Here is a 27,812-nt window from a genome sequence, read left to right as displayed (position 1 = left end):
TATGATCTAACTACAGTGTCAGCTACGGCAGAACAGCAGAACAGCTTAGTAGTAAACCTGAACAGTGAACCTTAGTTTTAAAAGGACTTTGTAACCTTGAAATTGGGAGAGAAAGTAGTAACGTCCAGACACAAAGAAACCGTGACGTCTCTACTGTTTATCAAACACACCATATTATTGACATCTGAAGACTGGAAGTTGATGGAAACTGATTTCAACATTTGTCATCACTACTGGGTACATCAGCACACAGTAAAATCACACAATGGATTGTCAAAGTTAGTTCCAAATTTTATTTTAATTCTTTATCTTCAGGGTACAACTTAACGACTGAAATGCCTTTTACTTGGCATTTGAATTCATTGACTACAGCGAGGTCATATATACAATTACTTTTATACTTCGCACTGCATGGTTTCTGGTATGCATACATAGGATAACCTACATACATTGTGAGTTGTGGCACTGTGGAGGTATACTGAGGCCAAAAGCTAGGTGAAGGTTAGAACACAGATATCAATAATGTGTATCTTTGTTGTTTTCAATGGTGTTTTATGTCCTTTTATCGTTGTTGTATTTTACATTTTTGTTGAATTTTTGAGGCCCTGGGGGAGATAAACTCCTTTTAGAGTTTACCAGGCTACCCTCGTTAAAGTGGCCATATGGATGAGAATTTGGTATTTATTTTGGATTTTTATTTGATAAAACAGCTTCACTATGTTTTTCTACTTGAAAAAATAATGTGAAATAACATATACCAAGTCCATGTTCACAACTCAATAAACGGCAAAACATTAAACAATGTGTAAAATGTTTGTTATTGTACATACAATAACAAACTTTTTGCACTTTTTGCATCTTTTTGCAATGTATTGAGTTATGAACATGGACTTGGTATATGTTATTTCACATTATTTTTTCAAGTAGAAAAACTTAGTGAAGATGTTTTAGCAAATAAAAATCCAAAATAAATACCAAATTCTCATCCATATGGCCACTTTAAACAAGGTCATATGAAATATAATAATAAGGAGTTTAAAATGGATGTATGGATGGCAAAAGAGTATTTATTGTGGATTTTTTAGTCATAAAACAATTTTTACCGTTTTCCTACTTGAAGAAACAATGTGAAATAGTCCATAAATAGACCAAGTCTATCTTTATAACTCAATAAATTACAAGAAATTAAAAGAAATGTGTAAGAAATTTGTCATCGTTGTACAACAACAAACTTTTCAAACATTTTCTAGCTTTGATTGATACCGATGATTGAATATTTTACATTCACGTGGTTCAAACAAAAAAAGAGACAAGTGTCACTAAATCTAATAGTGTGATGGGTGGGATGAGATATCTACAGTAATCATAAAGGCTTTGATGATTTACATGTTCATATTTTCTCCAAGTATCGGTTAACAGGTCAAGGGATAAGAATGGATAAATTTATCTAAATTACACCACAGCTTGCTAGCATTTTTATTCTGCTTTTAAAGTGATTGTTGGTGATTGTTGTGTCACTAAATCTAATATCTGTTGTATTTATTAACAGAAACAAACAAAGAAGTCAGAGAGGAAATGACCGACTTTTGGAGGAATATGTCAAAAAAAGGATTAATGAAAGAAGTGTTTCTTGATTCAAAAGCAGACATTCTGGCAGTTGAGGATAGACAAGAAATATTATCAATGCTTCCCGATTTAGGCGGGAAACGAATTCTAGAATTGGGAGCTGGAATTGGGTATGTTTTTTGTTCTGTTAACGGAGAAACTTTTGATGTCACTTCGTTCAAGAAAACTACAACCTATTCTCAATCAAGAAAAAAAAATCCAGGGTAACCAAACAAATTTTTTTGAAATAGTGTTCAAAATTATCAAAATGAAGCTATTTTAGAATCCAATATGGCCGCCAAATACTGTGTTAATTCTATGGGGAAAACAAAAGATTGTCAGCTTCCTTGGAAATAAGATGGTGAATTTCTAAAATTCTTTTCATTATTTCAAAATGACCAGAAGCAATCTTCCAGATGACAAAGTTTGGATTTAAGAACTTAGATTTTCATTGAAATTTGTTCCCGAGGTGCACTCTGTCTTTTAACATGAGGACATTTCCATTTTTGTGGATATGAAACATTATTTAATTTTTACGGGTTAAAAAAGTGGAAATTATTGTAAAGGCAGGCCATTTTGCAGTAACAGTAGACAGTTCTAACAAGGGGTAAGTACTTTTCTTTTGGTTTAATTAACACAGAAAAATGATTCCAGCTTGTCAAACTATTTAACAAATAAAGAAACAAAAGTGTTGCAGGAAAAAAGGTGCAAGACATGTACATTTTCTAACTAACATATCAATACACAGAATAATGCAATAATTATTTGGATCAAACAGCTGTAATATACTTGTGGGATATATCACAGTTGTTAGTTTGTGCATGTCACTGTGCTTCCAGTGTATTTTTATCAGGACTACTTTCCATTGTTCTTCCCAAGACGTCTGACCGGAAGCTTCGCAGAAAGAGCTGCGCATGTGACAGCAGTGGATTTTATGGAAATATTTGTTGACAAGAACAAGGAGGTGAATGGCCATTACAAAAATGTGGATTTCCTGCTGGCAGATGTCACTAAGTTACAATTTCCAGCACAAAGGTACAACCTATGAGACAAAAGTCGATCATATTTATATAACATATATTTTTCTGTTTTAATCATCAATATTACAGTATTTTTGGGGTACTTGCCTGTCTAGATGTCACACTTTATCACTGTCACTGAAATAAAAACTCTGACCTTTCTGTCACTTTGATGTGACCCTGTATCTGAGACATAACCTTTGACCTTTGATATAAAACTTTTGACCCCATGACAGAATAACCTTTTACCTTTCTCTTTTAAAGCTTTTGCTGACCTTTGACGTGTAACTGATGAACAACCTTTGACCTTTCTTACAGCTTTGATATGACCTTTGACACTGCATTCAATGTACAACCTTTGACCTTTCTTTCAGCTTTGATATGACCTTTGACACTGCATTCAATGTACAACCTTTGACCTTTCTTTCAGCTTTGATCTGACATTTGACACTGCATTCAATGTACAACCTTTGACCTTTCTTTCAGCTTTGATGACATTTGACACTGCATTCAATGTACAACCTTTGACCTTTCTTTCAGCTTTGATATGACCTTTGACACTACATTCAATGTACAACCTTTGACCTTTCTTTCAGCTTTGATATGACTTTTGACACTGCATTCAATGTACAACCTCTGACCTTTCTTTCAGCTTTGATATGACCTTTGACACTGCCTTCAATGTACAACCTTTGACCTTTTTTTCAGCTTTGATATGACCTTTGACACTGCCTTCAATGTACAACCTTTGACCTTTCTTTCAGCTTTGATATAGTATTGTCTAGCTGGATGTTCATGTACTTGACAGATGATGAAATTCTACAGTTTGCTAAAAATACCTTATCTTGGCTCACAGACGATGGTTTTATGTTTTTCAAAGAATCTTGTTTTCATCAGGGTGGTAAGTATCAAAGAACACAAATTGTTTGGAACAAGATGAAAAATATTACATTTTAACTTAAACATGTAAGGTTTCGATGGTTCAGTACTTTTTAAGGAAACAAATTTGCTTCCTGTTATTGATTCAAAATAGCCCAGAGACTGGGCTATCTGACTTTAACAGCATACTAGTTAGTCTTGTACTATCCGTGGCATCAAATGTGAAGATCTCTTTACTCTACGTCTAGCTGAATGAGGTCCTGAGATGGAACTTCAAATTCAACCAAAGCCACCCACACAGTCCTTGTCTTTGTTAATCAGTCATAGACAGTTCTGGTGAACGACATTTTCAATCCCGATAGAAAGTCTCTGGGATATAATCTATCAGATCTCAGATCTCAAATCATTATTTTTTCCATAATAGTTGGGTCATGCAATATTGCATTGGCACAAATGGATCAATGTTTTATGTACAGCACTGTTTGCTAAGATCCTAATAAAAAAATTGTGTGATTCCCAGAAGATTATGCTCAATTTTAGGTAGATTTTTTATTTTATTTTAATTTATTATATAGTTTTTTTTCTGTGTGAATGTCTAGTTCAGGTTTTCCATTGTTTTCCAAATGGTTTCTGTGTTGTTTATTGCTTCCTATCAGATTTACAGCCATTACAGTTTTATTTTGTCTTTTTATTAAAGTTGATGTCAGTTTCTGCATCCGCTATTTCTAGTTAGACTTCACAATTTTTGTGATTTTATTATTTTTCTTCTCGAATACGTAAAAAAAGTTCAGGGTCGGAGTGAAAAGCTAGGTGGGGGTCGGGTAACCGGAACCAAACAATTATTTTTTTTTAGGCCTAAGCAAAATTATTTAAATTAATTGGGCTTGTTGCTTTTTTTTTTCAGGTGACTTGTTTCGCCCAGTAAATCCGACAATTTACCGTAGCCTAAGTCAGTATACGGAATTGTTCCAGAGTGTATCTGTGTGTGTGGATGGAATAGAAGATATGATAGTCAGATTTGATATAGTCTACATCAAATCTTGTAAAACCTTCATCAGAGTGAGTACCAACACACAAACTGTTGTGACACTATTCTTCACCTCTTCTAATACTACTCTGGCAACCGAGGTCTCGGTTTACTAAGATAGACACAACTAACACTATATATTGAATGGACATTGGTTTATTTATACTCCCATTAGGCTGGTGTTTCTCATGACATGATCTTGCAAAGTAGTTTTTTGTAACTACCATTATTTAATTTCTTATATACAGGGTGCTTCGATTTGCACAGCAGACACACCACTATCACCCACTTATGTCTACCACATTGAACTATAATAGTTTAAGTTTGTGGCTATCTTAATAAATCGAAACTTTGATTGCCACAGTAGTATTTCTTTCCTTCCTTCCTTCTTAAAGGATCACCATGACAACTACACCAGAGATTACTTGCATCTGTGCGTACACATATTATTGACATTTGCACGGCAATGCAATACCGAAAACATTCAACAAAAAAATGTGGATACAGTTACAATTTAATGACATTTACTGTTCTAGGTTTAAAAATAGCAGAACACCATGATACAGGAATGCCAATGTGGGTACTCAGGGTTATTTGCATTTGCACTTAAATAATCTTTATTCATCCAAATAAATTCCGAAATTTATTAAATGGTCGCCACAAAAGGAGCACCCCTAGTGTTGAAGAAACAGGAGGAAACCGGAGTACTCGGGGAAAACCTGCGTTGTTACGACAGGGTCAAACTGAGCATCACCCTTCTTACATACAGACCTGGTTAAATTTTAAATCAGACCCAGCCGACACCTGGTGGGTTCGAACCCAGACTGCAGATGTAAGAGGCGTACAAGCTAAAACCGCTCAAGCCATCGACAACCCTTTAGTGTTTTCTGCTACACTTTCACTAACGTAAGTTGTGAAAATACGACACAAGAGAACAATGCAAACACTTCTACAAATACCCCATGTACCCTACACTGGCACTGCTGTATTATAGAGTTCTGTCAAAATTATGGTCTGTGTGTTGATGAAATCAAAGCCATATTTTCTGCCATCTTGAAATATGTAAATTCTTAGTTTCTATCATGTCTGAATATTAAAATCTAAAAATTCATGAAAGACAAATTGGCAATGATATAATTTTTTTGCTGATTCATGAAATTAAACTAATAGTAAAAAGTATTTTCAATGAACTTTTATTTTACAGGGAAAATCCTACCAGTGTAATGAAAAATCAATTCCAAACGAACATTTTGTATTTTACAGGATACATGCTGCTCGCAATATCAATCAAAAGATTTGATTCATTAAAGTGAAAAAATTTCTGTTTCATTATAATTTTTTGTTAGATCAGAAAATCTCATAAACAGTTGTCATGGTTACTGCAAGTTCAAAAGAAGCAAATGATGAAGGCCGACCACCAGGACTGTAAATCATTCCTCAACAATCCTCCGTACACAAAACAAATAATTCTACGCCATGAGAAAATGTTTGACATCGGGTATCTCAGTCCCGGTGGATCTGAGACAACCAGAGTGAGTAACACATTAATTCAATGTCCTGCAGTCATATAACAAAAGTGTACCTCGGGGGACCGACCGTGTTACAGAAACCAAGCCAGTAACTAGGCAATGATACACTGTTGCCTCATGGCTCTTAGCAGACATGAATATACACTGTAACTGAAATGAATATACATTAGATGAACACTGAATATTCATGATTCATAAGTGCTTATAGCCTTTAAATAAATAGTCTCAAATGACTCTACAGAACCATAAATTGACAAAAATACCTTTATTTCCTTGAGTGGCGCAACCCTTTAATATGGCTATTACAGCTGGAATGACAAATTGGGGTATAAACGCCATATATATATATGTATGTATGTATGTATGTATGTATGTATGTATGTATGTATGTATGTATGTATGTATGTATGTATGTATGTATGTATATATATATATATATATATATATATATATATGTATATATATATGTATATATATACATATATATATATATATATATATATATATATATATATATATATATATATATATATATATATATATATATATATATATATATATATATATATATATATATATATATATATATATATATATATATATACTTAACTGGTTTTGAACTAAATACCTCTGATGATTTGATTTGATTTAATTTGATAAAATTTAATTTGTCTGCAGGAGTTTGTGGCTATGTTGGACCTACAAGCTAACCAGACAGTTTTAGATGCTGGATGTGGTGTTGGTGGCAGTGACTTCTACATGGCAAAGGTACCCTTGTTAATCATTTCAAGTTGCAATGAATATAGCGGTAGATGAAACTGGCACATTTTTCTTAATGACAGTTTTACAGTTTTCTATATGTTAGATAATATTAGGGCGAGTTAGATTTACTGAATTATACCACTCTTACTTAGTCACAGCCTTGTGATGGTTTATAAGGTTCCCGGCATCTCAGATGTAAAAGGGTGAAAACACTTCAACAAACCAACTTCAAGACATTTTAAATGCCTCATAAACTGGAAAATTAGAGTTCTGGAGACTATTTATCTGACGGTTATAAGCACTTGGGTGTCATGGATATTTGTTGCTCATCTAATACATATTCATGTCTGCTAAGACCCATAGGCAACAGTGTAATCACTGCTAGAATACGCTACGTATCAAATTGATCAATATATGTTTGTGCTTTTTTTTTTTTTTTTTTTTTTTGCTTTTTTTTTCTGTTTTGTAAAGCGCATTGAAGCTGTTGCGTTAGATTTACTGAATTATACCACTCTTACTTAGTCACAGCCTTGTGATGGTTTATAAGGTTCCCGGCATCTCAGATGTAAAAGGGTGAAAACACTTCAACAAACCAACTTCAAGACATTTTAAATGCCTCATAAACTGGAAAATTAGAGTTCTGGAGACTATTTATCTGACGGTTATAAGCACTTGGGTGTCATGGATATTTGTTGCTCATCTAATACATATTCATGTCTGCTAAGACCCATAGGCAACAGTGTAATCACTGCTAGAATACGCTACGTATCAAATTGATCAATATATGTTTGTGCTTTTTTTTTTTTTTTTTTTTTTGCTTTTTTTTTCTGTTTTGTAAAGCGCATTGAAGCTGTTGCGTAATGCGCTGATAAGAATTTATTGTTATTATTATTATTATTATTATTATTATTATGTTTGGTTGTTTTTGTAACAGACTTATGGTGTGGATGTTCTTGGTGTTGATCAGTCTTGTAATGTGATTGAGATTGCAATTCAAAGAACCGATGAACAAGAAGATGATACTAAATTGAAGGTATTAGAATCTCATGCCTGTTTTTAACATTGATTGTTCAAAGCAGAAATATATTGACAAAAAAGTGCTGATCTAAAAAAAAAAAAGGATGCCATATTAATAGCACCCTCTATGTTCAAGAGAGCACATGTTCTTTCATTCTCCATACCATGAAAATGAAAAAAAAAAGTGTCACATAAAACATTGTGATACTGCCCTCTATGTCAGACACTTAATTTTCTCTTCTTTCTTTTTTATATACAAACTTTGCATAAATGTCAAATTTGATGCACACTCACGGTTTGTTCTTTGTACATCCAATACTTCAAGTATGCACTCATTGTTTATTCTTTATAGGTTCAATTTCAAGTGTCAGACATCACAAAAACAGATTTTGATGAGGCATCATTTGATGTGGTATATAGCAGAGATGCAATACTTTATATACCTGATAAATCAACTCTCTTTTCAAAATTTCTGGTAAGTTTCATTACTTGAAATCGAGATGGCAACTTCACCAAGAGTGCACTAACAACAGGTTTATTACATGTCTTCAAAACCATTCTGTTGATCCTTTTAGGGTACAAATGGTATATGAAACAATGCTTCATATTAGAACATTTTTGAGCCAAAAAAGTGGCACAAGGGGACAGGTAATAACCATTGAACAATTTCCAGAATAGTTTGGTGCATTTGAAAACTGCCAAAATGAATGACACTATGATGAAACTTTATAGCCACAGAGATTCCGTTAAGTCTTTCAGGTATTATACCTCCCTTGCAATAATGAATTCACCATTTATGTAAATTTATGTAAATTTATGTAAATTAAGAAATGGACCAAACCAGGTGGAAAACTATTGATAAGTGACTATTGCTGTGGACCAGCTGAGAACCATTCTGAAGAATTCAAGCACTATGCAACACATGGATCACAGCATATACTATACACACCACAAGAATATGGCCAGGTATGGTACCTACAGACTGGCGTAAGGGACAAGGGAGAGATCACTTTTACCATAAAGTTTAAAATGTGTGAACTTTTCATTCAAAATTTTGAAAGAAATCCATATATCCACGTGGATTATCACTCACTGTATGTACATAGACACCCAACTGTTGCCATTCAGTGAAAATTATATGTGTTCAACGTAATCTGATACACATAATCCTAATTTTCTACCAAAGCCCACTGAATCAAACACAAGTCGTACCAACTTTGAGGGCTTATCATATAAACAATTTGATGACTAAAGTCACAACATAAACACTAAGAACAACTTTTAAAGGCAAGGGTTTCAATCCCAGGTTTTTGCATCAGTAGATCTATCATTGGAACCATAAGGATTACATAGGATTATTCTTTTTGTTCTGGGCCAACATTTTGTAGAGTTTTGTCAGACAGCTGTTTTAATCCTAATCTGAAGTGATTGAATTTCTCTGTCTTTAGACTCAAAATAAAAAAAAATGACAGCTGATATGAAACCCAAGAAGGTCCAAATATTCAGACACAGAAATATGTTGCCTTGAGTCTGAAAATAACTCTTCAAATTTTAGAAAGTTCAAATTGTTGACCTTATTTTTTTCAGCTAATTGAGTCAGCTGGATTTATCAATGTAAGAGTCGAGAACAGAACTAATCAATTTGTAGAATTACTTGATAAAGAAAAGAAAAGATTTCTGGAAAACAAAGAAGACCTTTTGAAGGTTAGTATTCAACTTTTTTTGACCTCTGACCTCCAGTGAACATTTACAGCTATGACACAAAAATGTCAAAAACATCAAAAATGAAAAAAATGAAAAAAATGTCACCAACATTCCTGGTCCTTTAATTATAGGTCTCTTCCAAAATTTAAAATTATAACTATTAATAAAAGAGATTTCTTTCTCTGTTCATAATATGGTTCTAAAAAAAACCCTAGAAGAAACGTACCAATGATCACAAGTTTTTCTTTTCCATTCATGACATTTCTAACTTTCAATATAAGACAGTAAAGGTAAAATATTGTTACTTCAATGCATTCATCAGATCAGTAAAACATAATAATTATAACTTCTTGTATCAAAACCAAGGGTTGTAATAATTACCTTTTTCAGGTCAACAGGCTTTGTCAAACTATCTATTTGTTGACTTTACTGCTAGGTGGTGTAGGGGTGGTGATGCTATGCCACTACTTCAACTAACAGTAAGCCAGCAAACAGACAAGTCTGACAAGCCTGAAACATTAATAGACCTATTGCCGGTTCCAAGATGCATTGCGCGTCTCTCCATACAATGCCATGCATTGTGTACACCCTGATGGGTTTGCACGTGCTACTCAGGGGGATGGTTGTCACATGATGACCTGGTTTTACCAGTAAAATCCCACTCTGTCATCGATAGTGTTCAGTCTTTGTTCTATAAAATCACCCATACTTAAAGAGGTCAACATGTCTTACCATCATTTTTTAATGAAAATGTTATTTCAAATGTAATAAAGACAAAACAAGACTAAATGTAACAACATAAGCGATGTCCTCTCGCGCAATGCATCTTGGAACTGGAGAATCGACTATTGTAAGTAATTAGAACTCTTACTTGTGATATAAGACCTAATTATTACTAAATACAGATGGTGATGTAGAGATACTTTGTGATCATGACATACATTACAAGAGTGCCCAAAAAAACTCTGTTTTACTCATTTTCAGCAAGATGTGTGAAAAAGTAACATGCTACTATAATTTTCTTTTGTGGGAATTGTAGGAGTTATCTGAGGAAGACTTTCAGTACATGGTGGACCGATGGGATATGAAACGGAGACACTGTGATACAGGCAATTTCCAATGGGGTCTGTTCTTTGCAGAGAAGGCACAGTAATTAAGAGACCGAAGACAGTTCAATTAGATAGTGGATTATGAAGTCTTAGAATCAAGTCTCTTTGAAATTGTAATTTACTTCAGTCAGTTTAATATGGACAGAAAAGTTTATGTTATGGTGTTGATTTCTGTTACTAATAAAACAATTACATATTTGCCCCTAATGTTTTGTTTAAATTTGTTGAGCCGATGTGAAAAACGTGAGTGACATGAGGGGTCTTGTTATTACAAGTCAAATGACAAACTCCTTAGGTCATAAGTATTTCTAAGCTGAATGAGGATAAGTATATGTCTGACAAAAAATAACAAAGTTATACCTGCACAAGCTTAATTTTTAGAAAAAATAGAAAAAATTAACAGCAATTCTGAAGGTTTTGACGCATCTTTCAAACACCTCAAAAACTGAATGTAGGCGCATGTTGACATACCAATATTTAAATCCGTGCACACACACACACACACACACACACACACACACACACACACACACACACAACAGGGGTCTGAATGACTGAAGAAGTCAGCACCAGTAGTGCTAAAGTATACATACAGAATCAAAACAAATTGCATCGTCATCACGTCTGCTAACATAAAGTAACACCTACTTGTCTTTCACCATGGGAAGTACCAGCATATTGATATGTTCCACAGTATAACCAAACATAACTAGTCGTCGGTCAGTTTCTACTGGTTGATACTTAGGACCGTTGTCCTGGACACCGTTTACCAGTTGTCCATTGACCATTCCACTATTGTGTGCAGCTCTCAGATCTTCTAAAGTAATCTGAGGTGAAGAACAAGATGTGTTAAAAAATATGTAATAAGATGGGGAATCTGTTGTTCTTGATGTTTTTTGTTGTTATTTTGTAACATACAAAGTCCGACTATTGATATCTAAGAACATAAATATCTGTTTTAGGGCTTCCTTGTTAAGTGTTTGATAAATTAATGATTTCTCTGAATGAACACTGGAGGCAGTATTTAAATCATTACTTTCTGCATGGTCTTGGTTACCCAGACTCCCTCTGGCGTTTGCTGGCCCCACAGTCTGGGCCAATACTATGTCAGTGATTTGAAGGTAAGATGGCAACTGTCATTTGTACAGTTTCTGATTGGATGAAAATGATACTAATTTTAAATTTCACCAACTCTATTGATTTCATAGTTTCATAGTAATTATGGGGAAATCTCTGAACTCATCTTTGTTAGAAGATTAACCCAACTAGAACTACTCTTAGCAAAAGTTGCTATCATGTGATCTTACTAGAGAGGTCTTGTTGTAGGTCAGCCTCTCTGCACAGCCATCTTGTTCAAATAACTGCTGGTGCTGGCAGAGAGTCTGGGTAACCAAGACTACATTCTGCATCTCATTAACTCTAGAGGGCTCACTTTACTGAGAAGGTTAAAAACTTACCTGTTCTTTGAGCCATTCACCTACAGGTCTCAGCTTTGATAAATTTTTCTTCAATTCTTCATCTTTGATAACTTCACCAACTTTGGTGTCGACCAATAACATTCTACCAGGTTGAAGACGTCCCTGTATAAAACACATTATTGTCATCATTATCAGTTCTATGTTATGCTCAAGGTAAAAATTTTCTAATTTCACACATATTTTGGAGTCAGATCCTGAAGTATAAGTCAATTTTTTTGACGATATTTCGTCAGTATCACCTAATTTAACTCACTGTTTACAAAGATTTCTGGTTTATTTTCATTTTTGACTTCTATCTAACTTGCACAACTCTATGTATAAAACTGTGTTTTTGTTAGGGCAGTATAAATCAGGTGATATCTATCAGGGTTCAATTGTGGTACAACATAAAAAACTTTCGAAATTTTCGAAAAACAATCACTTCTGAGTAAAGGTATATAATTAGATGTTATTCCCCAATATTTGTCTTCGTTCAGCCAAGGAAAATATGAGTGACCTAAGGGGCCTTTGTCACTACGAGTCGCTAGACAAGTAGTGACAACCCTTAGGTCATGAGTATTTTCCGGCTGAATGAAGAAAAATAAGGGAGAATAACATAATTATACCAGCGCCAGTAATATCAAAGAAAAATCTGGGAAAGTAATGGTAATTTTGTACGTTTTGACTCATATTTCGAACACAGCTGAACCAGTAACATAGACACATGTTGTTGTGACATATACATGCATTGTCATGACATAGAACAACCAGAGTATATATTCCATATTTTTTGTTCAACTTGGCTTGAGTTACCTTTTGTATGACATTACTGTTCTCTACATCAGTGACTCCAACCTCACTAGCCATATACATTTGACCAGACTTTGTAATATAATAACGTGACGGTCTCAGTCCATTCCTATCCAAGATGGCACCAATGTATCGTCCATCGGTGAAAGTAAACAATGCTGTAGATCGTAAACAAATGTAATGTTTTTAATCTATTTACTTCTGTCAACGGACAAACGAATAAATATGTAAACTATTCCTTTGTCTTGTTTTAATTTTGTATATATTACACAACAGAAAACTCTGTCTGTCTGTCTGTCTGTCTGTCTGTCTGTCTCTGTCTCTGTCTCTGTCTCTGTCTCTCTCTCTCTCTCTCTCTCTCTCTCTCTCTCTCTCTCTCTCTCTCTCTCTCTCTCTCTCTCTCTCTCTCTCTCTCTCTCTCTCTCTCTCTCATATCAATGGTTTGCATATAATTTGTAAAATGAGAAATTTGCATATTCATCCTACCTGGTCCATCCCATGGCTCCATAGCAAATGCACTCCATTTATAGAATGCCTTCCTCTCTTCAGACATCAAATCATCATTCTGCCAGGCTTCCGGTACCATGGTGATCATGGCCTGTGTGAATAGAAGGAAAGGAGGGAATGGGAAAGAAAGAAGTATTGAATCCTGTAATTCAGTGTGTTATTTGGGCTGATGGTGTACTGACATTTTGCCATTGTTTTCTTATACACATATTGTAATGCCAGGTGCAGGTAATCTTGTGAACAGCGCCACCTAGTGGTCATTTTATGAATTGTATATCTGGCATTCATTTGACCATAGACCCAATGCCCCACCAATGTTGGAGGAGAGTCTATGATTTCACATGCTTTCTCAAAAGACTGAAATTTAGTACATTGACTTTTTACGCTTTTGTAGCTAAGGTTTAATAGGGGTACAGGGCTCGAAATTCCCGCCGGCCCAACGGCCCAGGGCAGGTGAAAAGTGGTGCTGGGCCGGTAAAATTTATGCACACCTGCCCAGTTGGGCCGGCGGTTTTTTTTGGAATACTTTATTCTAAACTGCTTATTCTAATTTGGTCAATAATTGTTATCGCAATCGTTTTTGGGTTTTATTTTTTGTCGATTTGTCTCTTGTAACTTAGCTTGTTTCGATCAAACCTAAGTTTCTTCATTTCCGCATTGCCTAATGCCAGAATGCAATGACCTTTCAACCTCTCCATATATGGACATTCGCGTCATAACATGTATTGGTTTGATTTGCATATCAATAGCAACCATGTGTTTCACTCATGTGACCAGCCATGTCATGTGTCGATCATGAAGTCGTATTTACCTTTGCGGGCCCTGACCTCGAAGTGATGTTACGTATACTATTAAATGAAAGCTGTTGAATAAACATGAGCTTATTAAAGTTTGGATTTATGAAGTCTTCAAACAATGATACTCCAAATGAAAAGAAGAAGAAGCAAGAAAGAAAAGAAAGTGAGGGTGGTGACGGCGAGAAAGCTGGGAAGTTGCGTATGGAGAGTGATAATTTAGTGGTAATACCAAGTACATCGAAAGAGACTGAAAAGTAACACAAAGATGATGACGGAGATAGCAAATCGACAACGTTTTGGAAGCAGGATGAAAGGAAAAGAAAGCGAAAACTCCGTGAAGAATGGGAGAAAGAATATAAATGGTTGAAAAGAGAAGACAACGATTGGCGCAGTTCACTGAGTATCGACTCATTAGATGCGTTACTACGTATTGTATTGGATGGGCCAGAGAGTGAGGCTATGTTGCGATCAGGGCATTAGACAGGTGGCTCAATAGTTACTTACCGTAGAAGACTTGATCTAATTAAAGGACTTGTAACAAAATTAGTGAAACGTGAATTGGGCAGGTAAAATTTTGGTTGGGCAGGTAAAATTTTCAACCACCTGCCCAATGGGCAGGTGGGGGAAAAAACGAATTTCGAGGCCTGGGGTATAGTCTAACTTAGACACCATAGTGTCAATATTTGTATTACTATACAGAACTGATCCAATAGTGCTTTTATCTATCGTTAGTTGCCAAATGCATCAACTTGATCACAGGACTAATACTAAAACATGATACACATCTTATCAAAGAAACTTAGAGAAAAAAGTGCACACAACACTACTTAGTAAATGGAAATCTACCTCCGGCAGAGATCTTCCTCCTGCATTCACCAGGAATTCCAGCACTGTATCCACACATCCGGAATCAGACAATCCGTCCTCTACCACTGGATACAGCTTCTTCAACTGTGGACCAAATTTCTTACTTTTCATCACGCCTTCTCTTGCCCTCATCAAGTTCACATTTCCCCTGAGTGTGTTAATCTCTCCATTGTGAGCTAAATATCTGTAGAAAATGAAGTGAAATTCAAAATTGTAACACAAGTACAACAGCCTATTATGTTTTATACAGAACCTACAGGTTAAAAGATGGCAAGCACAGGGTCTAATATTGAAAACAAAAGAAATCTACACCTGAACTATAGGGGGTTAGTGTGGGTTCCAAAATTGAACAGCATATTTGATGTGTGGCCTGACTAATGAGTGTAAGCAAAAGTTCAAAGACTGAAAACAAAGGAAATCTCAACCTAAACTATAGGAGTGCAGGTAAGTATGCCATGCTCGGCAGCTCATTAAAGTGAAATCGGTCATTGCAAGCAACTATTCCTGAAAACAAAGGAAATCCCAACTTGAACTATAGGTGTTCCACTACAGCTAAGTGTGTAAGGAATTTAGAGTGTGTTGGGTCAGAGATTACAAACAAAGATTTCTTTATACATGTAATGTATATGCTAAGGGCATCTAGAATCAATGCTGTCCTGTTCTACAGTGTAACTTTAGGACCTCAAATGCCTGTAGTCAGTTCATATTCCTGGCTAGTTATAGAAATTGAACAATGTCATTGTTAGGCCAAGTCTGTGGTTCCCCTTCTAATGGTATGGTCAGCATTTCTAAATTTTTAATGTAATTCTTTTAGAAGCTCACAGGATCTCTGTTTTGATGTCTAATTTCATGCCATTTTCAAGATATTTTTCTTTTGAATATATTATTAAAGGTTGGGATGTGCCTCTTTTTTAATTCCTAAAGTTTACATCCACCATTTGTGAGATATTTTTCTCAATGTACACAAAAAAATATTGACAAGGAAAACCTAACTAGGGTTAAATCATCAGAACCATACATTTCATTGTGCTAGGCATTAGGCACAAAAAAAAATAATTGTTTGGTTCCGGTTACCCAACCCCACCTAGTTTTTCACTGCCGACCCTGAGAAAAATTGTGAAGTCTCACGAGAAATATTGGATACGGTAACTGACATCAGCTTAAGAAGACAATATAAAACTATTCTTTCAATCTGTAATGGCTGTACATCTGAATGGAAGAAATAAACAATACAGAGATTATTTGGAAAACAGTGGAAAACCTGAACTGGACACTCACACATGCAAAAAATATATAACAAAATAAAATAAAAAATCTACCTACCCCACCTATTCTAAAATTGAGCATAATCGGGAACCACACAATTTTTTTATTACGACTTCGGCAGAGATTCTGGATTTCTACTTACCGGTTAGGATGTGCCCTTTCCCAACTAGGGAACGTATTGGTTGAGAAACGGCTATGAACGAGAGCTATGTGTGTTTTAAAATCAGGATCCTGAAGGTCTAGGAAATACTGCCATAGTTGGGTTGTAGTCAGTAAACCCTAGAATAAAGACAAACAAACAATACAATTGTATTAATTTACTTTACAATGATATTTTCATTTTTAGCTATGATTTCTTCTGATACATGTATTTTTTTTTCATTTTCCTCAAAATGTGCATCGTACTGTTCTATTTTCTCATTATCATCGTCTTCTCACACATTTCATTAGTACAAGTATTGAATAATTAACACCTTGGTTCTCCTTGCATATCTAGTGCTGTCCTTACATTTTCTTTATTAAAGTGACCATATGGATGAGAATTGGGTATTTATTTTGGATTTTTCATTTAGAAAACAATTTTATCATGCCTTCCCTACTCGAAAAATCAATGTGAAACAACACAAACCAAGTATGTGTTTGAAAAAAGCTAAAAAAAATGTGTAAAATGTTTGTTATTGTACGCACAATAAGAAACATTTTACACATTTATTAATCTTTTTCAATTTATTGAGTTACAAACAAGGACTTGGACTATGTTGTTTCACATTGATTTTTTCAAATAGGAAGCCATGATAAAATTGTTTTATAAAATACATAACCAATTCTCAGCCATATGGCCACTTTAATATTGAATGATGCTCTGTGAGAAGTCTGAAAGCTAGACTGTTCAGACAACCTGTAGAGTTTAATTTCATAGTAATATTTGTTGTGTATTTGTTATCTTGGGCAGTAATGAAAATGTTAAGTTTCGGTTATTAACGATTATTTGTAATAATCAGCTCCAAAATATTAATATTGAATATTTTAAAGAGATTAAGAGCACTTCTAACAGTTCTTATTGTGTACAGGAAATGAAATACTAGTAATTGGAGGTTGCAAAATAACAGGAAACCATAATGGCTTTTTTCTGTTAATAAATTTATTTTATTTTTAACCTCAAAAGTCAAAGTCCCCTTTTCTCTTCTAACACAAAGCAATCGTACACAATATGGACATCAGGCTATACAAATGATAGTGTTTATATGGTGTGATTTTTATCCTGTCTTTTAAAAGGGAGAAATTTATAAAGTATGTATAAAAGGGCCAATTTGCACTGTCTCAACTAGTCAACATAAAAATATATGTGACTCATATTATTATGTTTGTTTGTCTGATATCACTGCTATCCTGGGAAACATGAAAAAATACCCAAGAATAGCTAGGGAAAGACCTCCAGAATACAGATGGAAAGCCCCCTGAAAATTAAAGATGGAAAGATCCCACAAAAGAGATGGAAAGCCCCCCCCCCAAAAAAAAATAAAATAAAATAAAATAAAATAAAATAAAATAAAATAAAATAAAATAAAATAAAATAAAATAAAATAAAAAAAATAAATAAATAAATAAAAAAAAATAAAATAAAAAATGAAATAAAATAAAATAATTAAAGAACTGGAACAGAACATAGAACATAGAAGAATGACCTTAGCAAGTGATGGAAAGTTCCAAATGTTTTGTATTGTAATGTATAGTCCAGGTTACATATTTGAATAATGACCATGCTGGGACATTCTCTCTTGTCTTTGCTATGGTCTGGTGAACATGATAGCATAGACTCAGACCACCATGGCATAGATTCAAGGCCATAGCAGTGTTTGTATTGTCTTTTCAAATACTACATGCACAGCGTACACATACAGACTTCACTATAAACATAACTTGTACCAAACATAGACTTCAGAGAGGGTGGAAAGCAAACCAATCTATACAGCTAAATTTACACTGTCTATATGCCCTGCTTTATTTGTACAGTGTCAGTGAGAATTATCAATTGATGGAGACTCCGCACTCTATAAATATGTTATTATCATTATCAATTGAGAACAGACTATGTACAAATTGTAATACAATAGAAGACAACGAACACCATTCGATACATTGCAAACTATATACAAAACAAAAAGATAAATTATTTTGTGTAATTTATAATATCAATTCAGAATTCAATAGTATAGAAAAGAAAGAGCAATTTAATTTAAAACAAAAAAGAGATTATAATTGCTCTGTGTATGTATCTAAACTCATGTCAAAATATTTAATCAAGGCATTTGTTTTACTTTATTTTTAACATTAGCAGGCAGCTCACCGCAGTGTTCTTTAATGTCTTTATTACACTTATGTACCCAAATAAATTTGTCAATTTCCGGTTGTAATAATGTTATATCTTATCTTATCTTATATTATATCATCACTTCATTTCAGCAAAATCACATGCTAGTAACAAATTACAAACATATGGTATATGAGGATTCATATTTCTTTTAACAAAATACTTGTTGTTGGTAACGAATATTGTATCAAAAGAAATGAGTCGGCATATATGTCAAACTATAAATAACGATATAATTTGTTCTATTTTTCAAATCTCAGATAAGAGTTTTTGCATGCCAAACATAGCAAAAAACCATGAGAACTTCACGTGATTTGATGGCACAATCTCTGTCCAATGCTTTTGAACTATATCTACACAGCAACATGCTTGTTACACGTGTGTTGTAGCTGGGAGACTTACTGACACTTAATTTATTTAACTTTATGTTAATTTATGAACCCGTCATAACTTTTCCACATGATTTGTTTTGAGGTCAGGGTATTCCATTTCTACATAGGGGCGCAAGGTCATTCATGAGGGAGTCACGTGAAATGTGAATGGATACAATCATGATATATGCCGGTAATGGTTACTGTATACAATGTATAACATTTATGAAAGTGGACTTTATTCAAATTATGACAGCAAATAACTGCAATTGTTTTTAAGTTGCAAAAAATCATGCGTGGTGTGCATGAACAGCGTAACATTAAATAACAAGTAACAAGGATATATTGACATATTTAGTTTTTATATGAAATACAAACACCACAAAACAAACAACAGGAAATTAGACATATTTAAAATTGTGAGTTTCAAAAATAAAATATGTTTCATAATAACACATATCAGCCATACTGACTCTTTATATCTCCATACTTGTTTTATTAAAAAACAGACATCGAACAGTCTGCCAGGTGTTGTTATGGTAACACAAATTAACTTCATTTTGTTTTTTTAAAGAGAACTGGAAGAGGAAATGATCATCTAATGAATTAACAAAAAAACAAATGATAAAAAGAATGACTGTATTAAAAAAAATATATCTAAATATGTTGAACGTTGACAACTATGTATAAGCTTTGATTATCAAACTCCAGGTGGAATATTTCGAATGACGTATATGTTTTACTTGTCAGCATATTTTTGTTCAAATCTGGAGATCTACAATTTTAACCTTGACCCATTAACATTGACACTAAATAAACGTTAAACTGAAAACTACCAATAATCACATGACATTACAAATTTCATTATTATATATATTCATTAAAAAATATAAACTGCTAGTATTCTCAAAATTTGGTGACTGCCATTCAAGATGCCATATCCTGAGTAACATACAGTACTACAATGTACGTCGAGTGTGAAATAATATGCTAAAATCAAGATGTAAAATACAATTTTTGCTCAGAATGTAAGACCCATTTGTAAACAAGACATCAGTTTCAATCAATATCTTTGGATCAGCGTCATCAGTAAATACGTGGGTGTTACATCTCAATGCTTTCTAAGTAACATTCTACCACTTACAGGAAGTATACAAATCAGACATTTATGACGTCAATACCTACTTCATCTTTTTATCCTATTCTTCAGTCAAATTTACTTCAAGAGAATGAGTACAAGAAAAACTGCTTTTAGTACGTAACAAGAAACTGATTATAAATCTCTTGAAATAAATACGGGTCTTTAAACTCTACAGTTTAGAGAAATGGTTACTAAGGATGTAATGTCCTGCAACTTTGTTAACATTCTATAGCAATTTAGTTACAAGTAGCAAACATTGAAAACATCAAAATCTACTCTGCAATTTAGACAGATTTCCCTTTTGGATGGAATGTACTAGAAACGGTAAAACTGACACATTTTCGGAATCGCAAAATTGCAACTTCCTAAATTAGTAGTTTACAACGATTATATTTATATAATCAATAGTTCAAACTATAAATTGTTATTTCATTTTTGTAGATTAACAACTTCAGCATTAGTTTAGCGCTGTGATTATATACACTGTATTTATTTATTTAGTCTAGTAACTATACATATGGTCGTTTTCTATGATCTCTCTCCTCCGTATAGTCAAATGGCTTACTCTAACACGACATACTGTTCTTACCACTGACAGCACTTGTTTAATGCTATTGGAGCGCTGATCTCTCTAAGCCAATTTGACACACCACCGCTTGACTACACAAGTTCTAGTGATGCACCAAACTTTGGTTTTCCCCCTATCTCTTACTATGTGGTGACTCACAAGAAATGCCAGTTTTTATCATATTGTCTCACAACAACAAAATTTGGCTATCACTAGAGGGCACACTGGTGCTGATATAAATGTGGTGACGTTATCACCTCCTCATGTTACTTTACTTTACTTTACAACTGAAGGTTGAGTTTATAGTAAACTGACAAAGTAACCAATTACAACCATCTGTCAGTGTGTGATGGATTACTACTAACATGCGCTGTTCAGCCTTTCCCCAGCAGATTTAGCCACATTTTTGGTAGAATTGAGTTTAGAATTTGACCATTTGACAATGAGTAAACACAGAGATCATAGAAAACGGCCACACAGATATTTACTCGACTACACTACACATGGTTGCCATTTTGTTTTCAGGAACACATAATTATATTCAGTAATTAAAAATTCATAAACAGGAAATCACTATTAGCATATTGTACTATTTAACATACATAATAAGGGAAAGCATATTGTTAACTTATTGTAATCTTATAAAACATTACTTATTCTTTGTTGAAAGTAAAAGTGAATCACTTTAAGCATTAATTAGTTAGCCCAAAGATTTGGCTGTCTGGCCTGAAAAGTTCGTTCACCAGGACAACCTATAAAGTCAAGTCTGCATGTTGAGTCAGATATCCTTGTCGTTAGAGTATTCATTTGTGATAAACATATGTTAGTATAAAAGCAAACATCTAATAGAATCCCAATCAAACTAAATATTTAAAATAATCTGTTTGGAAATAATAATTTAATATTTCGCGGGATGTAAAAAGAGTAACTGTACACAATAAATTTCTAATCCTTAGAAATCATTATACATAGATGTTTCATGACGTAAAAATTTAATGTGTGATAAACTCACAACTGTGGGTTATCATCCGTGATATAAAATCCTCTTTTACTGTTTACTGATCTGTTGAGTATATTTTATCAGTTGTCATGAAATGCATCAAAGCAGACAGACAGCTGTTACCTTGTAATCCCTATATAGCTATATTATACCAGTTTCACTCTCAATGAAACTCATGAAAGCTGAAAAGACGACCAGAGTGCTTCCCTGGAATTTCTTGACACAAACCTTAAAGGCCCATGATTCATTACCACATTCTCACATAAGTGCCTTCTTATCAGTGAGCCATAAGGATTTGATTGGGTCATTATTTTTTTTAAGACTCACTTTTTCTATACCTCTACCATGCAGAAAACTGTTTTTTCCCATTTACATTTCAATCGTAAGCTGACATACAAAAATGTAGGCATTTCCTAATTCTCGCTACCTGAAATAGAATATTACTACATGTACCTAGGTGTATCATAAAAATAACTACGATTCAATTTCTTAGTCAACAACATAACTTCTACTCCACGAGCTTCATTTGCATTACTATAGGCATGTATGAGAATAATTGGCCATCTTGTTCTATGTTGACACTCTAGCATGAGGTAAAATGCTATTGCAGGTACACCAAGAATTTCAGTGGACCCGTTCGCGGCCAACATGATTGCAAACTTTACGCATTTGAATGCACTATGAAATGTATAATACGGTCAGAAAATCCATGAAAATGGCCTATCAAATTTGTGTTAGGATTATTTTTGGTGTTTCTACAAAAAATATTTTTATCATTGACACTGCAGGTGCCATCATAAAATACGTTACCATAGGATTCTCCATTAATTAAAAAACTAATGTCTGTCTGTTGTTTGGGAGGTAAACAACAGGAGATAATGAGGAGCATAATCTTCATATTTGCATATTGAAATTATTCAGAGTGTACATTGCAATATGCAATATCTTGTTTTGTTATCATAATTTCGTCATAACTGATATGATACCATATGTTTTACATTTGTAGTAATATACTGTTTGATAAGCAAATCCTGGTTGCACGCTCTCTCTCTAACCTGTCTAAGCTAATCAAAACACATAATATCATACTAGGCATGAGTTACTAGTAATAAACTGAGTCGTGTCTTGCTAAATTTTGTTGAAATTATTCAAATATTTATGCAATTTTTTATATTCTACTGTATATTTTAATTTTGTTCTGTTGGTATCAGTGCATTATTTCATTAAAATTACCAAAATATCAAGTTTGAATGTTAAGAGGAAAGGATATCTTGTCAACGTTTAATAACAATTTAGATGATCAAATGTTATGATTAAAAATTAAAGTTAATATTATATTAGAACTTGGTTTTGAAAACAATTTGCTTCTGAGTTTGTCCTTTGATAAAAGTGAATTTCAGGTCGAAGGTTTTAACATACATTCAACACACTATAAAATCTCATTATCAATCAAATTTCTCAGGGTTAAGATTGCTTGTTAAGATATTCACACAGATTTGAATACTCTAAGATGACCAGATTCATCCAATTCATTGAAATTTGATTACAGTGTATGAAGAAAACAGCTTGGAAGAAGTTTTCGTGATTGAATTACGATAATGTGTTTTTAATCTACGGGAAATTGGTATACAAATCCCCCAGTGACTTGTTCACAATAAACTAATACATATTGATACATTATTGACGTACATTCTATGACATCATAGCCTTGTGACGTCATCAGATTTGCAAAACAATAGAATTCTCTTATTCCTATTGGTTTCCTGGTTTGTCAAAATTAGCATATAAATGAAATTTAATTTTCATCACCGGCACTTCACCAGGATCAGGCCAAGTGTGACGAAAGCAATATTATGGATCAATTTAATTCCCTTCCAAGCATTAACTAAAATAATTCCTTTGTGTAAATTGACTTTGTAGGGTTGACTTCCAGAATGTGATGAATGCATTACTGCATGAAAGGCGCAATTTAATTAATTTCCAGCTTCAGACAAAATCAGGCCATTATCACACTTAAAATAGTAATTTTCCATTACCATGTCAACATTTTGGAGGAAAAGTTAACGATATTGTGATTTACAAAACATACTTTTTATTTTTCAAATATTTAGATACAATATTTCATATCAACATTACATGTAACTCAATTGTATTTGTATATTGAATGTGACATATTCAAAATTTGGCAGGACTTTGGGTTAGCTTGGAAGTGGATGTATTATACACTTCAAATGAAAATTTCTATGCAGTCAAAAATTTGCTTGGAAACGAATTCAAATTTTTTTCAACATTGCCATAAGAGGCATCAGTAAAACTTTGGGATCTGCTCCCCAGAAATGTTTTTGATTCTATGAGTAGAAATTTTCATTTGATACAACGAAACCAGAGTCTATAAACACTCATTCTGTTAACTTCAAATACTGTGTGTGCAAATCGTGACTAATCCGTACTCATCGCGTGTACTAGGAAAAGTGCACTATAGGGTCTACAGTGCATAATAGATATAAATAAACTCTCGGCTGATGAGGCCAAGTTTAGAGTTCAGTCAATAGTTAACAAACTCTGGTAGTATTAAACTTCTTACCTTGTACACTATGGTATCCAGTGAAAGGTTACAGATGTAAAATCGAAAATCTTGACCTTGAATTTGATGGGTTGCTTGCTTTCTTAATGAAAACACCTACATGGAGAGGAAAGAAACAACCATCATGGTATTAGTGTTGAGAAAATAATTTTTTTTTTAATTTTTCAAATTTGTTTACCATATTTTGTTTCATTTGAAATATAGTGTTTGTATGAAATCACCTAAAAAGTATAGTTCATAATACTAATTTTCCTAAAACAATTGAAGCAGCTGAAGACACCATGACATTTAAAAAAAAAAATTTCATCATTAAAATATACCTTTGTAAAGTCACCCACAAACAAGATTTTATGATACTGATTCCTCTAAAACTGACGAATTGAAACAATAATAATTGCATTTTTACAAATATTTTTTTCAAATTTTTTCATCTAAGATTTACTGTTTGTATATCACTGACAAACATGGCATCCTGACACTAATTCCTCAAAAAAACAGCATTGTTGAAATATCACATTTTTTTCTGATTTTTTTAACGTTTATCATTTGAAGTGTACTTTTTATATGAAATTGCCTAAACAAGGCATCGTGACATGGTCCCTTTAGAACAACATCATATTTTTTCTACATTTTTTGTTTTTCATTTGAATTTGAATTTCTTTTAGGCAGCCACCTACGACCTACATGTAGACAAGACTCTAGGATTCATAATTCGATAGAATTCTAACTGGTCCAATGGTAACAACCCCTCTAAAATAACACCCTCACATGGTGACATTACGCTCACAGTTTATAAAATTTGCCTGTGCGCCGATTGCAGTGGGTGACTCAAAACTGGCATATCAAACAAACCAACTCTTGTCTTTCCCTTACCTGTCCTCTGAAAGTGTCCTCATCTTCACTCTGACTTGTGATAAAAACTTGTCTCATCAATGGTTCCAATTCTTTAGCCATCTCACCAATAGTACTATTGTTTGTGGGTACAGTACGCCAACATAAAACCTAGATCAAAATAATATACAATCTTGACTCATATCTAGAAATTCAACATATTTTTTTTCATTTAAATATCTTGAAGAAAATTACTTACGTGAGAAAATATCAAATGTAATGAACAAGGATAATCTAAAAATAATCATCTAGACTTGATCTCATCGACTCATGTATTAAAGATCTAATCTTCATTCTTACTGGTTCTCAAGAACATCACAAGCATTCATCAGCCAATCACAGCCATTGTAACATATTTACACTTGTACATTAAAGAAATCTGGCTTGATCACCCATGATTTAATTTCAAATACAGCCATGGATTGTCTATAACATTTACTTGGACAACTAAAAAATGTAAAATTAATATTAAAAAAAATAGAGAATTTCAATTTTTTTTTTCTCGAAGAATACTGTTAGTTTTACCTGTAGTTGACATTCCACAGCTAAGTTGGCAAATAACTGTTCACATTGGCTGGCAGTATCAGGATCAAGACAGAGTATACCAGTAGCATACTTCCCTGGTGGGGGTAGTGTTACTCCTTGTTTGCTGAAGCCAAAAATATTCAGAAAACATTTCATCAAAGCACATAACGTTACATTTTTACACCATTTTGTGGTATTTGATAAAAATCAACTCTACTTATCGGTATCATTTTTAAAGCATGGTATGTCATTGCGAGAGATATTTTTTTTACAAAATTGAGTGTGGAACGAAAAATGTATCCATCTCTCGTGTTATCTATCATAATTAGTAATGTGTATTTTCACGTTTCTAAATTTGTTTTGATTTCTACACTATTCACCTGTTTTCTGCATATTGTGGAATTATGTGTGACTAAACACATAAACCTCACAAGTAACTTTGTACGAAAGCCAAAACTAGCATAGTTGTAGCAGTAAAATACAAGTACCTACCTAAGCTCTCTGACATACAACTCGTGTGGTATTCCAGATAGTAGACCAGCACCATCACCAGTTAATGCATCACAACCACACGCACCTCTATGCTGCATTCGTTCCAACATAATCTGCGAGTCTCGTAACACCTGTATAAAGTTCAGAGAAGAATCGGAAAATGAAAATTTGTGTTAATTTTTGTACCACAAGTACAACTTCAAATTATGAAGACAAACATGGCTGACAAAATGAATGGAAATATCAAAATTGTTGACAGACTACATTTGGTTGTCACATGCACTTCATCACATATTTGTCTGGATCATGTTTTCAAATTGGTACGTATTTACTGCAGGCAGACAATAATTTATAGTTTTACATGTAGTCTAGATCTACCTGTGGTACTGTATGTATCAAATCATCTCTTTACCACCATAAAGAGAGATCCTGAGGTTCGATGCCATGATTAGCACTAGACTAGCTACTAACAGCTGAATTGCAAAATTTCATTTTTCAAATTTGTCACAATTTCTTCATCTAAGTTTTTGGCTGCACAAAAATGATCACAAAAGTTCTTAACCTTAACTCACAAATTTGTGTTTCTTAAATTTTCAATCGAGAATATGATCAATTCCTAATTTTTTGTCTAAAAGTTGTCAATACATTTGCATTTATTTGATAGGCATCAAATGTCTACTTGTCATTCATTGGTCACAGACATGATTTGTAACATTTTAGAGTCTGGATATTTTTCCTCTCTGAACTTTTCCTTTTGTAGATATTTTCACTTACTTTATGATTTCTGGAGCCGTCAATGTTGACCACAAATCCCACACCACATGCATCTTTCTCATACGCTGGGTCGTACAGACCTTGTTTTGGAGGCAACCCATCTTTTCCAAGTTTTAGTGGATGGGCTGCCATGGTGATGATAGTATCAGTCTTCTTGGGCTTCTTTTAAAAACTGCAACAAAGCAGATGACAACAAAGATGATTTTACTTTGATGATTGTAATTATCAGAATATTCTGACAAGTAAGTACATTTGTACATGCCTATTATCACCAATACTGCGATGTTATCAGCATGTGACAACTAAAAAGAGAACTTTAACCTTACATTTCAAACCAATGAATTGATGCTACGCATTTTCAACTGGAAAAGTGAAAATAGCATGTGCAAACTATTGATTATGAATTAGTAGAGAAAACGTGTGCAAACAAACAAACAATAACATATTTGAATTAACTTTTTTCTGAATGTTAAAGTGCTCTCCTTACACCATTCTCATACTGGGGAGGGAATCAACTGTTCTTATTGGGGTGGGAAATTGTGGCGTCTATGTTGACATATTAGATTAAAGAGTTTTCCTAAAATGTACTTTAATCATAGTAAATGAGCATACATGGTAGAAAATGAACACATGAGCTTTTTATCATGATAAATATAATTTCAAATTCAACAGGTTTTTTTTCTAGAAATCATCTCAACACTACAACATATACATGTATGTACATTTTAAATTAACTGATT

General features: G+C 33.6%; 2 protein-coding genes across 2 annotated transcripts in view; one reads left to right on the top strand and one right to left on the bottom strand.

Annotated features, from left to right (window-relative positions):
• LOC144453955 (uncharacterized) overlaps window positions 1-27,812 on the bottom strand; it is a 65,223-nt gene that overhangs the window by 24,649 nt on the left and 12,762 nt on the right. The window contains exons 2-12 of the mRNA XM_078145328.1: window positions 27,073-27,244; window positions 26,299-26,429; window positions 25,807-25,930; window positions 25,264-25,392; window positions 24,391-24,486; window positions 16,498-16,634; window positions 15,069-15,273; window positions 13,405-13,516; window positions 12,922-13,076; window positions 12,109-12,231; window positions 11,300-11,478 (exon numbers count right to left, since the gene is read on the bottom strand). Of these exons, the coding sequence (XP_078001454.1) occupies window positions 11,300-11,478; window positions 12,109-12,231; window positions 12,922-13,076; window positions 13,405-13,516; window positions 15,069-15,273; window positions 16,498-16,634; window positions 24,391-24,486; window positions 25,264-25,392; window positions 25,807-25,930; window positions 26,299-26,429; window positions 27,073-27,204 (1,523 nt within the window). The 5' untranslated portion in view covers window positions 27,205-27,244. The remainder of the gene's footprint in view (window positions 1-11,299; window positions 11,479-12,108; window positions 12,232-12,921; window positions 13,077-13,404; window positions 13,517-15,068; window positions 15,274-16,497; window positions 16,635-24,390; window positions 24,487-25,263; window positions 25,393-25,806; window positions 25,931-26,298; window positions 26,430-27,072; window positions 27,245-27,812) is intronic.
• LOC144432630 (uncharacterized) lies at window positions 266-10,706 on the top strand. Its single transcript, XM_078120893.1, has 12 exons — window positions 266-278; window positions 1,550-1,736; window positions 2,485-2,640; window positions 3,389-3,525; window positions 4,408-4,562; window positions 5,877-6,062; window positions 6,738-6,827; window positions 7,756-7,854; window positions 8,191-8,313; window positions 8,667-8,804; window positions 9,426-9,542; window positions 10,582-10,706. Exons 1-12 carry the CDS (start codon window positions 266-268, stop codon window positions 10,693-10,695), a joined length of 1,515 nt encoding a protein of 504 aa, XP_077977019.1. The 3' UTR covers window positions 10,696-10,706.

Source organism: Glandiceps talaboti, chromosome 3 (assembly GCF_964340395.1).
Source record: "Glandiceps talaboti chromosome 3, keGlaTala1.1, whole genome shotgun sequence".
In the NCBI taxonomy this organism is placed as follows: Eukaryota; Metazoa; Hemichordata; class Enteropneusta; family Spengelidae; genus Glandiceps; species Glandiceps talaboti.
This window is presented reverse-complemented; position numbering and strand designations above follow the sequence as displayed.

What these genes read in the sequence shown, in the direction of transcription:
- LOC144432630 (XM_078120893.1), top strand. An exon ending in GAATTGGGAGCTGGAATTGG is followed by an intron (nt 1,737 to 2,484) that starts GTATGTTTTTTG and finishes GTTCTTCCCAAG; the next exon opens with ACGTCTGACCGGAAGCTTCG. An exon ending in CTTGTAAAACCTTCATCAGA is followed by an intron (nt 4,563 to 5,876) that starts GTGAGTACCAAC and finishes ATTTTTTGTTAG; the next exon opens with ATCAGAAAATCTCATAAACA.